The following is a 14,177-nucleotide window of genomic DNA, read 5'->3' on the forward strand; positions in this document are numbered from 1 at the left end:
TGCGTGAGCTCTAGATTAGCTCTGCTGAGTAGACTGTTGCTTGCTAGGGCCTGGTGGTTCATTATGCGTTCCTTTGCAGATGCATTTCAAGTATATTTAATGGTGGCTCCTTTCCCCTGTGAACTGTGCAGGAGACAAAGCATTACCTGACTGTGAACCTCACCACTCTCCGAGTATGGTGTTATGCTTGCAGCAAAGAAGTGTTCTTGGACAGAAAGTTAGGAACTCCTTCATTGCCTCACGTAAGACAACCTCAGCAAACACAAGAAAACAGTGTCCAGGTAATCTGAATTTACATAATGTATGTTCGGGAAGTAATTCAGAATTTGTCATGCAGTTGGGATTTACAAAGCAGGCCCGTGTGCCTTACTTGTCCTGTTAAAAGCCTCTGCAGTGTGAAGTACTCATGCCTTGCTTCGCTCCTTTTTAGCAAGAATGGGGGGGCGGTGAGGGTGGGACTTGAGGTGGAAACACCTATGAACTGTAAAAGCTCTTGAAGAAAAGGTGGAAAGGGATGTCCCATACCAGGTATGAGATTTTCATTAGTCCGTGCGGACTGCCTGTGTTCAAGTTCCTTTTTTAAAAATTTCTTCATTAGCTTACCACGTAGGAGGTTTTTGTAAAGCTTCTCTCTCTGCAAATCTGAATCAGGAATGTGGTAGAAGCTTCTTAGCAGCTGGTGTGAATGCAGCCCCTCTCCTCTTAGTCGGTTAACCCTGAGAACTAGGAGAAAGCATCAACTTTCCCCTTTGGACCAAGACTTAACAAGTTTCCAAAGATGGGTGACTAGTTTTCAGAGGTCTATGCTATGTGTGTTGTTGCATGTGTGTAACCAGCACAGTAGTGCACAGAGAAACCACGGGTCTGTGGATGGACGCGTCTGTCACGTCCTTTTGTTTCTGTAGAAGTTACAGAGATCAGAAAGACAAGTCATGCCACTAATTTACATGAAATTAGTTCTCGAGCTTAAATTCAGAAGTGCCATTTATGCATTTATGAAGTGTTTTGGGGACGGGAAATGTGGCCCTGCCTGGATAAGAGCATGCGCTTCTCTGGCAGAGGACCTGAGTTTGGTTCATAGCACCTGTACTGGGTGACTCAAAACTCAGGCCTGTAACTGCAGCTCCAGGGGACCGGGCCCTCTCTGCACCAGTACTCACATGTACACATCTATGCTCACATAGACCTACTGATATGTAATTAAAAATAAAAAGTGTGCTTTTGTAGATACTTGTTTCCTGCAAACTATAAATGTAGTTTTATAATCATTGCTTATGCCATGAACTCTTAGGGTTCTATCTTCTTCATTGTTGTTAATTTTTAAAATTGTTTGGGTGTGTGTCCATGTGAAGGTGTGTCACAGATACCATAGGATCCAGGAGAGACATCAGACCCCCTGGAGCTGGAGTACAGACAGGGTGGGCCCCCTGAAGTCCGCACTGGGCATGGAATTAGGGTCCTCTAGCTCCTAGCACTAAAAGCCCGCTGTCGGGTGTTTTTGATCAGGGTCTCATGTAGCCCAGGCTGGCCTCTAACTGTCACCAGCCAGGACTGTCTTTGCACTCTGTACCTCTTGGGTGCCACCATGCCAGCCACTTCGTGTTACCGTAATAACTCTTAGTGGTTAAAATTAAAGTGTGCCTTGGTGCCGTGAGAGTTGATTCCAGTGTGTTGTCTTTGTGGTGAAGGACTTTAAACTACCCAGCAGCACAGCGCTGAAAACCCCCCTGGCTGCTGTGCCTGAAGACCTGGATACAGACGTGGGGGAAGAGGATGAGCTGCAGGCCAGAGGTAAGGACCCGCCCACCGCATCCAGAGATGACAGTTAAAGCACCTGACAAGCGGGGCCCTGTCCAGTGTCCGTTTGTCACAGCGGGCGGGCTGCCACCTTCTGCTCTTAGCTGCTTTGAGTTCTCACCTCCACTGATGGTGGCTGCAGGGGAGATGTGAAGAGTTTGCCTTAGCAGGCTGGGGAAGCCAGGCGTGGGGCCCATAACCCGAGCACTCGGGGGCTGAGGTGACCCCAGGCTACAGGGTTTTACTCCCACCCGCCGAAAACAAGGGAAAAAAGAATAGAATAGAATTCAAGGGGGCAGCATCCATTTGGAAAAACAGGAGAGTCCAGTGTACCTCTTGTCCTAGTCATTCAACTTTTAACTTCTAGATTGTAAGACCGTCCATCAGGATTTCCCATGGTTTTAAGTCTCAGAATCTTTGATATGAACCTTGAATTTTCTGCTAGTTCTTGGAACACAGGACTTTTGTGCATATTAGACAAGCAGTTTTCCAGAACTTTTTGAGACAAGGTCTTTCTATTATTTAGCTCTGGCTGTCCAGGAACTCATTCTGTAGATCAGGCTGACCTTGAACTCACAGAGATCCGTTTACCTCTGCCTCCTGAGTGGCGTGTGTGCTGGGATTAAAGGCATAAACTACCACGACTAGCTTAATTCTATATTTGAAGTGTGTGCGTGCATGTGTGCATGTGTGCTCTTGTACATCTGTGCTTGCATGTGTGTGTGTGTATGCATGTATGTGCGCGTGTGTGTGTGTGTGTGTGTGTGTGTGTGTGTTTTGGGACTTTGTAATACAAAAAAATAAAAACCCAGAGACAGATATAGGGGTTCAAGCTTCAGGCTGAAGACCAGAAAAACAAAGCAGCCAAAGCCACCAGCTCTCACGTCTGCCTCAGGCTGAAAGGGCTGATCCTGTCTGCAGGAGCTCTCACCAAGCCTCTCCTCAGTGTGGCTGGAGAGTCCAATGTCTTCCTATCCTCAGCGTGGCTGGAGAATGAATGCCAGCTCTGAGAGCCTGTTCCTGTCTTACACACCTCTCATGAGTCCTGGGATTAAAGGCGTGGGATCTGTTACTCTCTTAGACCGATTCTTACAGACCTCTCATGGGTCCTGGGATTAAAGGCGTGGGACCTGTTACTCTTAGACTGATTCACTCTCATGCAGCCCTGGGTGGCCTTGAACTCACAGAGATCCATCTGCCTCTGCCTCCTGAGTCCTGGAATTAAAGGTGTGTGCCACCACTGCCTGGCTTCTCTGGCTAACTAGTATGGCTGCTGTGCTGTTTTGATCTCCAGTGGCTTTAATAAATCATAAACAATATGTCACCACAGGATTTGATCTCAGGAGCTCAGAAATGTCAAGTACATGTTTTGCCTCTGAGTTAACATCCATGCTGTTGTGTCTTTTAATAATGAGATGGATGACAAAAGTAGAGTGCATACAGAAGCTGGAGAAAGCACAGCCATGGAGAGGAGGGAGGGGCTGCTACGAGGTTGGCGTTAACATCAGGACAGCCGCCCACTTGGGTTTTGGTAGGAATGAAAATTGTAATCAAATAATTTTAAAAGATGTATTCTTAAGACAAGCATAGTGGCACACATTTTTAATCCCAGCACTTGGGAGGCAGAGGCAGGGGGATCTCTGTGAGTTTGAGGCCAGTCTGGTCTACAGAGAGAGTTCCAGGACAGCCTTAGAACTTGGTCATCTCCTCCTCCCAGCAGATGTACTCCTCATTATAACAGTAGAAAAGGTTTTTTTGTTTTTGTTTTTTTTTTAAACTGTAGATTTTTGAGGTTAAATGAACTAATCCTTGAGTTTATCTAAAGCTTAAGAATGTGTATAGGGAAACATTTTCAAAAGCATAGCCTCTGAGTTATTCAGACTCTTGCCTTGTATTTCCATGTTTCTTTAGTGTTCTTTCTTGTTATTGCCCCTTGTGGGGTATGGGGTGTGTGCGTGTGTGCGTGTATGTATGTGTCTATGTGCATGTGTGTGAGTGTGTGTGTGTCTGCGTGTACGTGTGCATGTGTGTGTGTGCGTGTGTGTGTATGTGTGTGTGTCTGTGTGCCTGTATGCGTGTGTGCATGTGTGTGCAGACACATGTTATGCATTGCATTCATGGCCATGGGCACAGTATTCACATGCTTTACCAGTGAGCTATTTTTAATCCTTTTCCATAGCTTTAACTTTTGAAGTTGTTGTTTTCAGTAAACACCCAGAAAATTATGTCATGTGTGTCTTATTAAATGATGACTTTTATTTGTTCTTCATAGGCCTTACAGGCTTGAAAAACATCGGAAATACTTGTTACATGAATGCAGCTCTGCAGGCCCTTTCTAACTGGTAAGGAGTGAGACAGGTACAGCTGCTGCTTAGCTCGTTGCTACAGAAGGTGACTAACTCCCAGAGCAGAGCACAGAGGCAGGGGCCTGCGGGAGGGGTCTGTGGTCCCAGTGGGACTACTGTGTGTGCAACTAAGTTTACTAGTTTCTTTTTCTTTTCAGAGTGTCTTGTTATAGCCCAGGCTGGCTTGGAACTCTATAGCTGAGGATAGCCTTGAGTTCCTGATCCTTTTGTTTATACTTTTCAAGTACCTAAATTATAGGCATCTATAAATATACCTAGTTTATGCCTGTAGTTTTCTAAGACAGATGTCCTGGTTTAGACTTCCTGGCGTATGTCCCTGGGCAAAGTATTTGTGTTGTTTTTTACAGAGCTTGGCCTCAAACTTAGGCCTTAAGCATGCTGCTTTCCTGGATGACATACGTCTCTGGCAAGTGTATTTAGGTACAGAAAACGAGGTGCATACACCTATCAGATACTCAGATAATGTCTAGGTTAGAACTCTTATGAAAGTGTTTTATACATTTCTGTAGATGGAATCCCTTGGATAGTGCAGTTATATTTTTCTCCTTATTTGTGGCATATAAATTAGATGGGTATCATTGATGGATTGAGTTGGGATAGCATTCAGAACCACTGACTTTGGCAATGTCAAAGCATAGCCTGAGTTTGTAAGCCTTGGGAAAGAGGGTAACACAGAACCCGGAAGAAGGTCTGTGTGGCAGACACAGTTATTGAGAAGCGATGACCTAGCTCCATGTGCAGTCCATGTTAAAATTGACGTCTTTGGTGGGGTAAGAGACCACCAAAGTCCTTGTACAGCAGGATAGGGAAGTTGTCCATCTTACGGCACTGGTATATTGGTGGGGATTTAAGATGATTCAAGAAAGAAGTCTAAGGATCAAGAATTCCAGAGGACCACTGTGCCTAAGAACAGAAAGGATACTAGGAGAAAAGAAAGTCGCCTGAGAGGGATAGTAGAACAGTACATTGAGTGAGTTCTGTTTAGGAATGAGGGCCGCTGAACACGGTGCATTTATAAGTATGAACGGCTGAGGCAGAACGGTCATGGGTTTGAAGCCAGCCTCGGCTGCACAATCTTTCCTCCCCTCTGGCCACTTCTTCCTCTTTTCCCATCTCTTCTTGCTCCTCACCCTATTCTCTGCCTCCTCTCAGGCCTCCTCCCTTTCTTGTTTCCTCAGTTAGGAACCCGGTGTAGCTCAAGCTAGCCTTGAATTCCTGTCTCCTAAGTGCTGGGTTACAGGTTTGTGCCAGTGTGCCCAGTTACAAGACGCTTTCTAAAAACAGAAACAAAAATGGAAAAAGAGGTTGGGTGTTGTGGGTCAAGCCTTTTATCCCAGCATTCAGAAGGCAGAGGCAGGTGGATTGGTCTCCTTAGTGGGTTCCAGGTTAGCCAGGGTGACCTGGTGAGACCTCAACTTTATATGGAAAAACAAAAATCCCAGGATAGCTACAATCCTGTACAATAAAAGAACTTCTGGAGGTAACACCATCCCTGATTTCAAGCTCTACTACAGGGTTATAGTAATAAAAGCCACATGATATTAGCATAAAACCAGACAGGGTGATCATAGAATTAGATTGGAGGCCCAGGTGTAAATTCACACACCTATAGACACCTAGTTTTTCATAAAGAAGCCAGAAATACACAGTGGAACAAAACGACAGCTGAAGTAACTGGATGTCTGCATACAGAAGAATGCAGATAGATCTGTATCTGTCACCCTGTACAAAACTCAAGTCCAACCAGATACACTGAACCTTACAGAAGAGAGAGTGGGGACTCCCTTCAATGCATTGGCTCAGGAGACAACTTCCTGAACAGAGCACCAGTCTTACAGGCACAAGATTGACAATTTATAGACGGGACTGCACGAAACTGAAAGGCTTCTGTAAGGCAAAGGGCGCCATCAAAAGGACAAAAACAGTAGTTATAGGAGGGAAAGAGCTTCACCAACCCCACATCTGACAGAAGGCTGATCTCTCAAATATATCACTAACTCAAAAAACTAAATCAAAAACCCAAATAAGCAAAATTAAAAATGGGTTACAGATCTAAATAGAGAATTCTCAGCAGAAGAATCTCAAATGCCTAAGAAACAGTTAAAGAATTGTTCAACATCATTGGCTATCAGGGAAATGCAAATCAAAACAGGTGAGATTCCATCTTACACCTGTCAGTGGCTAAGTTCACAAACACAGGTGGCAGCTCCTGCTGGAGAGGATGTGGAGCAAGGGGAACATTCCTCCACTGCTGGTGGGACTTGTACAGTGACAGTCCCTCAGAAAGATGGGAATCCATCTACCTCGAGACTAGCTACACCACTCCTGGGCACATACCCAAGGGACACGTGTCCAGCTATGTTCATATAGTTTTATTTGTCATAGCCAGAAACGGGAAACAACCTAGATGTTCCTCACCTGGAGAATAGCTAAACAAAATGTGGTACATTTATACAATGGAATAATGTATAATTTATACAATTATACTCAGCTGCTTTAAAAAAAAAAGACATGAAATTTGCAGGCAAATGGGTGGAACTAGAAGAAACCGTCCTGCGTGAGGTAAGGACAGACAGACGTGGGCAGACATAGCATGTACTCTCGTAAGTGAACATTAGCTGTAAAGGAAAGGGTAGCCATGCTACAGCCCTCAGACCCGGAGGCTGAGTAGGGACGGACGGAGGGAGGGAGGCACAGGGAGCTCCCTGGAAAAGGGAAATGGAGTAGATTTCACTGGTGGACTGGGGTCCCGTAGGGATGGGGACAGGGTGGATCGTGGCGGGAGGCGGGAGGGTGGGGTGAGAAAGTGCCGGGAAGTATGACGGAATCGGGGCATTTTGCGGGTGAGGTAGAAGCCTACTGCAGGGAAGCTCCCAGGTTTCTGAGTGTGGCTCTAGCAGAGACTCCTAGTAATGGGCATTTGGAGCCTGAGCCCGCCAGACTGGGACACCAACCCAGACAAAACCTTAAACCTACCACTCCTCCTGCCTGCAACATGTGACACAGAACTTGTGGGCGTGGCCACAAGAGGGAGCCCATCCTGACAGCCTGGAGGGTAAGGACCCAAAGACTGGATGGCCCAGAGACCCAGGGTAGAACCCTACATGACAGCCCCCCCCCAAAGATTCCTAATAATCGTCTGCTGTACTCATAGATAGACTGGAGCCTTGCATACTCATCATCAGAGAAGCTTCATCCAGCAATTGCTGGAAACATGCAGAGATCCACAGCCAAGCATTAGGCAGAGCTTGGGGATCCTGCAGGAATGGTGGAGAATAGATTGTAGGAACCAGAGGAGGTCAAAGGAATCACAGGAAAACTCACAGAATCCACTAAGCGGCTCATAGGGGCTCAGGGAGCCTGTATAGGTGTGACCTAGGTCCTCTGTGTATGTAAGTTGTCATTGTGTAGCTTGGTGTTCTTGTAGGACTCCCAGTATTGGGAGAGGAGGCCGTCTCTGACCTTTTGCCTACTTTTGGGACCCTTTTCCTCCTACTGGGTTGCCTTGTCCAGCCTTGATCTGAGGGCGTGTGCCCAGTCGTGTAACCCGTTGCACCGCTGCTTTGGTTAGGTTTCTATTGTGGGCAGAGAGCACCGTGACCAAAAAGCAAGTGGAGGAGGAAAGGGTTAATTTGGTTTACATTTCAGCATTGCTGTTCATCACTGAAGGAAGTCAGGACAGGAACGCAAACAGGGCAGGATCCAGGAAGCAGGAGCTGATGCAGAGGCCATGGAGGGAGCTGCTTACTGGCTCGCTCAGTCTGCTTTCTTATAGAATCCAGGACCACCAGCCCCGCCCACAAGGGGCTGGGCCCTCTCCTATTGATCACTAATTGAGAGAATGCTTTACAACTGGATTTCATGGAGGCGTTTCCTCGGCTGGGAGGACGACTCTGACATCTAGAGCTTATGTCAGTCAAGTTGACACAAAACCAGCCAGTCAAACTGACCCCTTATCAGCTTGACACACAAATATATCACTATTAAGCCACAATTCTTCCTTCCTTATTTATTCATTCCCAAGACCTCACATTAAATTTCAGTCCCTATAAAATAGCCAGTCTCTCAACTGTGGTCTCCAGTAAAATAAAAAAGAAACAAAATACTCTCTTTAAGAGGAAGGACCAGGGCAGGGTCACAATCTGAACCAAGCAAGACCAAACTCCAGCAGAATAAATGATCCCAATTACCTGGGATTCTTTCAGTCTCTGGGCTCCTCCAAAGGGCTCTGCCTGCCCTGTGCGGCACACACAGCTGTCTTCTAGGCTCCAGCTGGCTGCACTTCACTGCTGCTGAGCTTGTGGCCATCCCGTGGTTCTGGCATCTCTGAAACACGGTGTCTGCTGCAGCTAGGCTGCACCTTCACCAGTAGCCTCTCCTGGCCTCTCACAGTGCCGAGCCTCAGCTGCTCTCCATGACCCCTTCATGCCTTCAGAACCAGCACCACCTGCGTGTTACACGCTACCACGTCTGGCTGCCAGCACGAGGTATGACCGTGGCTGCCTCTGGAGCAGAGGTTCTCTGTACTCTCAGGAAACACTTCCCAGAAGATTGCCATTTGGCGATGCTGGTGATTAATCACCGCTAATTTCTTGGCTCTAGCTGAACAGCATTAAGTATCCTAGCAAAGCAAAGTTTCACTTTAGTAGTCAAACCCTCTCCTCCCCAGCTTGCCTTTGGTCAGGGTGTTTTCTCAGCAACAGAGACCCTAAGACAGCTGTGTGCGGTGAACACGCCTGGGAAGCCCGCTCTTCAGGGAAATGCAGGAGGAGAATGGAGGGAAACTGGTCCAGATAGAATATAGGAGAGAAGAATACATTTTTTAAATGGGAAAATAATAATAAATAAACGAAAGACATGATGAGGGAAGTAACATGTGGCAGATGTTAAAACCGACAGGTGTTACCTGAACTGTGCCGTGTAGAGGACTCTGATTGACAGATCCCAATGTGAGTGCTTGAACTTCGTAATGCTATAAAGGAATGAATATCAGACTGTAAAAGGGAGCAAGACCTAACAGAGGCTGACACGTGCTGTCAATTCATTGAGCAACGGGAGAGTAATCAGAATTCAGCCTTGATTTCACTCTGACATTTTTCTCTTTCTTAAATTAGCCCACCTTTGACGCAGTTCTTTCTTGATTGTGGAGGACTGGCTAGAACAGATAAGAAACCAGCCATTTGTAAAAGCTATCTCAAACTGATGACAGAGTTGTGGCACAAGAGCAGGTACGTACTATGTAATCACCTTTAGAGACCAGTACTGTAAGCGTGGAGAGTGTGCAGACCCGTGTGGAGAGCGGGCGGACAAAGTGTGGAAATGAGATTTGAGATACGCCTGGTGTTGAATTTGAATCTGGAATGCATTGAAGGAGCTGTTGCCATTACCAGGTATCAGCTAGTGATGCTCGAGCAGCAATGCCTCTGTCACTGAGGTACAGCAAAGCCTTCCCAGACTGTGGGCAAGACAGGCAGCTTTGCGTGCCAAGTGCCTAAGCATATTAGTAATATTGGCAATTATTTGATGCACTATGTTAATTTTGTTTGGAACTGTTTGGAAGTTCTGTTTTTGGAAACTATGAATTGTGAGAATAATAACATTCTTAAAAAAAGAAACCTACAAAAATATCTGTTTAAAACTGTTTTCTCTTCAGGCCAGGGTCTGTTGTGCCTGCTAATCTGTTCCAAGGAATTAAAACTGTGAACCCAACTTTTCGAGGTTATTCTCAGCAGGTTAGTTATTCCTTTAAAGAAATCCTTCAGACTGATTTTATTTGTGTGGATGTTTGCCTGTGTGTATGTGTGTGTGTTTACTACATATACCTAGTACCTACAGAGGTCAGAAGGGGGCATTTGTCAGCCGCACCATGTGGGTGCTGGAAACTGAACCTGTGTCATTTGTAACAACAGCTGCGCTTAACTGCTGAGCCATCTCTCAGCCTCTACTTAATAAGTAGAAAATGTCATCATAGTTTTTTATTTCCCCATTTACCTTTTTGATAATTGCTCCTTTGTGTCTGGGATTAAAAGTGTGTGCCACCACTGCCTGACAAAAAATTTTTCTTTAAGACATAGTTTATGGATGGGAAAAGCTCTAACAAACCCAATTTACATAATATTTTATTTTGGGACATATTTCTGAATTCTGGTTGTCACCTGAGGAAAATCTATTTTCTGTTTTACCCAGTTTCATTTCACAGCATTGCTTTATTTACCTAGCTTTTGAAATGCAGGGTGGTTACCCTACACACCTCAGTCCTCTGTGTGATCCCACACACCTCAGTCCTCAGTGTGATCCCACACCTCAGTCCTCAGTGTGAACACACACACCTCAGTCCTCAGTGTGATCCCACACACCTCAGTCCTCAGTGTGATCCCACACCTCAGTCCTCAGTGTGAACACACACACCTCAGTCCTCAGTGTGAACACACACCTCAGTCCTCTGTGTGATCCCACACCTCAGTCCTCAGTGTGAACACACACCTCAGTCCTCAGTGTGAACACACACCTCAGTCCTCAGTGTGAACACACACCTCAGTCCTCAGTGTGAACACACACCTCAGTCCTCAGTGTGAACACACACCTCAGTCCTCAGTGTGAACACACACACCTCAGTCCTCAGTGTGAACACACACACCTCAGTCCTCAGTGTGAACACACACACCTCAGTCCTCAGTGTGAACACACACACCTCAGTCCTCAGTGTGAACACACACCTCAGTCCTCAGTGTGAACACACACACCTCAGTCCTCAGTGTGAACACACACACCTCAGTCCTCAGTGTGAACACACACCTCAGTCCTCAGTGTGAACACACACACCTCAGTCCTCAGTGTGAACACACACCTCAGTCCTCAGTGTGAACACACACACCTCAGTCCTCAGTGTGAACACACACACCTCAGTCCTCAGTGTGAACACACACCTCAGTCCTCAGTGATCCCACACCTCAGTCCTCTGTGTGATCCCACACCTCAGTCCTCTGTGTGATCCCACACCTCAGTCCTCAGTGTGATCCCACACCTCAGTCCTCAGTGTGATCCCACACCTCAGTCCTCTGTGTGAACACACACCTCAGTCCTCAGTGTGAACACACACACCTCAGTCCTCAGTGATCCCACACCTCAGTCCTCTGTGTGATCCCACACCTCAGTCCTCAGTGTGAACACACACCTCAGTCCTCTGTGTGATCCCACACCTCAGTCCTCAGTGTGATCCCACACCTCAGTCCTCAGTGTGAACACACACACCTCAGTCCTCTGTGTGATCCCACACCTCAGTCCTCTGTGTGATCCCACACCTCAGTCCTCAGTGTGATCCCACACCTCAGTCCTCAGTGTGAACACACATCTCAGTCCTCAGTGTGAACACACACCTCAGTCCTCAGTGTGATCACACACCTCAGTCCTCAGTGTGATCCCACACCTCAGTCCTCTGTGTGATCCCACACCTCAGTCCTGTGTGAACACACACCTCAGTCCTCAGTGTGAACACACACACCTCAGTCCTCAGTGTGATCACACACACCTCAGTCCTCTGTGTGATCCCACACCTCAGTCCTCTGTGTGTGATGCTCTTACACACACCATTCACGTCCCTCAGGTTCCCACAAACCTGTGCTCTAGACTGGTAACGTGGTTTTGTTGTTGATGTGTAGGATGCCCAGGAATTCCTTCGCTGTTTAATGGATCTGCTGCATGAAGAGTTGAAGGAGCAGGTCATGGAAATGGAGGAAGACGCTCAAACCCTGACTAATGAGGAGACTGTTGAGGAAGAAAAGAGCCAGTCGGATGTGGATTTTCAGTCCTGCGAGTCCTGTAGCAGCAGCGAGAAAGCAGACAATGAAAGCGGCTCCAAAGGCTTTGCTGAAGATAGTAATGAGACCACAATGCTCATTCAGGATGAGGACGACTTAGAGATGGCCAAAGACTGGCAGAAAGAGAAGATGTGCAATAAGATCAATAAAGCAAATTCTGAAGTGGAACTGGGTAAAGACAGAGACACCATGTGTGAGACAGTTGACCTGAACAGCCAGGAGACCGTCAAAGTGCAGATACATGGCAGAGCTTCAGGTGACAGCGCTAATCTGATTGGGAGGTGACAGCATTTGCTGTGCAGGGAGTGCACACTTAACTAATGGGTACTTTTGGGCCAGTGCATTTGTTTTTTGAGGCAGGATCTCAATGTGTACCCCTGGCTGGCCTAGAGCTTACTGAGTAGTCCAGGCTGTCCTTAAACATCCACCTGCTTCTGCCTCTTGACTGCTGAGACTAAAGGCGAGTGCCACCCACCTGGCTTACTTTTGGGTTCTTTAATTGATAGACTTGCAGTTTAATGCTGTTTGAAGTGTTACAATTATAAGATTATAAAACTAAAAATAAGATAATTTTGTGACTCATTTACTTAGGAATTTATTTGTTTATTTTAAAGCAATACCTCATCAGGATTACTGTACATGCTTACATAGTAATCTAGAAAATTAGTCCCTTTGGAATTTTCCCTTTTATTTCAGTTAAGGTCCTGAGTAAAAGACAATCCAAATTTTCTTTTCTTGCCAGAAATGGACATCGGATCCCATTGTACATGATAGTGAGCCACATTGTGGGTGCTGGGAATTGAATTCAGGACCTCTGGAAGGGCAGCCAGTGCTCTTAACCTCTGAGCCATCTCTCCAGTGCCCGATCCAAATTTTCTAATCATGCATGTTATCTTATTCCAATGGTTCTCACTATAGACAAAGCCAATATGTAAATGAACTTTATTAGGATATATTATTTGGACAGTGTTCCTTTGAGAAAGGGCAAATACCCAAATGAAAGACATGAGTTAAATAGCTTTACATACCATATTTATCTTGGTATGTGTTATTGATTACTCTAAATTCCTTAAAATTAGATGGTTAGGAAATTAGATGTGACTCAGTGATGAAGAAGTAACACAGTTTATCTCTGTAACCACTGGAGAGGTCTGCTAGGCAGGTAACTGTCTGAGTGCACTAACGGTGTTTCTTGAATAGTGTTCCCTTAGTGTAGGAAGACTGCCTTGTACCTTCCAGCTGGGAAACCCAGGAGTGCTTAGCTCTTTACAGACTCACTGGGTAGAACCCTTCTCCAGTAGATGGCTCAATGTCAGTTCTGATAACCAGACTTCCTGTCGAATGCCAAAGGGAAGCATAATTCAGGGACAAACTGTCCTTTGTTGCTTGCTTGTGGGTTTGTTCTTAGCACATAGAAACTAGGCAACGATCTAAAGTAGGTTTGAGCGTCTTACGTTTTAACTCCTGGGTGAAAAACTATGACCAAGGCCATGTGGTGCACAGATTCTGAGCTCACTGTCGCCACCCACAGGAAATACTACCTAGTCTCTGCAGTGCACAAATCCTGAGCTCACTGGCGCCACCCACAGGAAATACTACCTAGTCTCTGCAGTGCACAAATCCTGAGCTCACTGGCGCCACCCACAGGAAATACTACCTAGTCTCTGCAGTGCACAAATCCTGAGCTCACTGGCGCCATCCACAGGAAATACCTAGTCTCTGGAGCCTTTAGCCAGGAAGTCCTGTGTTGTGGCTTCCACCAGTAGTTTTCTATCTTCTTTAGTCATGGTTGACATGTGTTTGTTTTAACTAAATTTGCATATATTTTTTTGTACGTGAGTGTTTTCGCTGCATGTATGCGTGTGCATTACATGTGTGCCGGTGCCCATGAAGCCAGAAGTGGGTAGATTCCCTGGAACTGGAGTTACGGATGGTTGTAAGCCATGGTCCGGGACATTGCGTAGCCCTTTGGAGGTCACGGGCTCTCTCCCCAGCACAGGGAAGAAAGTTACCTGAGAACAGAGTGGTGGGTCTGCGGAGATGGGCAGCACTAAGAGCCTGGGCTGCTCGTGCAGAGGACCGGCTTTGCTTTCCAGCGCCTTTATTGGCTGTCTCAGCTGTCTGTATCTCCAGCTCTCCTGGCCTCCAGGGGCGTCTACACTCAAATGTACATAGTCACACACAGACATAGACACAC

General features: G+C 46.3%; 1 protein-coding gene across 2 annotated transcripts in view; it reads left to right on the forward strand.

Moving 5' to 3' along the window:
* Usp33 (ubiquitin specific peptidase 33) overlaps positions 1-14,177 on the forward strand; it is a 41,215-nt gene that overhangs the window by 2,054 nt on the left and 24,984 nt on the right. For both annotated transcript variants that reach the window (XM_051195535.1, XM_051195543.1), the window contains exons 4-9: positions 132-281; positions 1,689-1,791; positions 4,070-4,139; positions 9,278-9,391; positions 9,817-9,895; positions 11,822-12,236. In XM_051195535.1, coding sequence (XP_051051492.1) covers positions 132-281; positions 1,689-1,791; positions 4,070-4,139; positions 9,278-9,391; positions 9,817-9,895; positions 11,822-12,236 — 931 coding nt within the window. The remainder of the gene's footprint in view (positions 1-131; positions 282-1,688; positions 1,792-4,069; positions 4,140-9,277; positions 9,392-9,816; positions 9,896-11,821; positions 12,237-14,177) is intronic.

Source organism: Phodopus roborovskii, unplaced genomic scaffold (genome assembly GCF_943737965.1).
Source record: "Phodopus roborovskii unplaced genomic scaffold, PHOROB, whole genome shotgun sequence".
Classification (NCBI taxonomy): domain Eukaryota; kingdom Metazoa; phylum Chordata; class Mammalia; order Rodentia; family Cricetidae; genus Phodopus; species Phodopus roborovskii.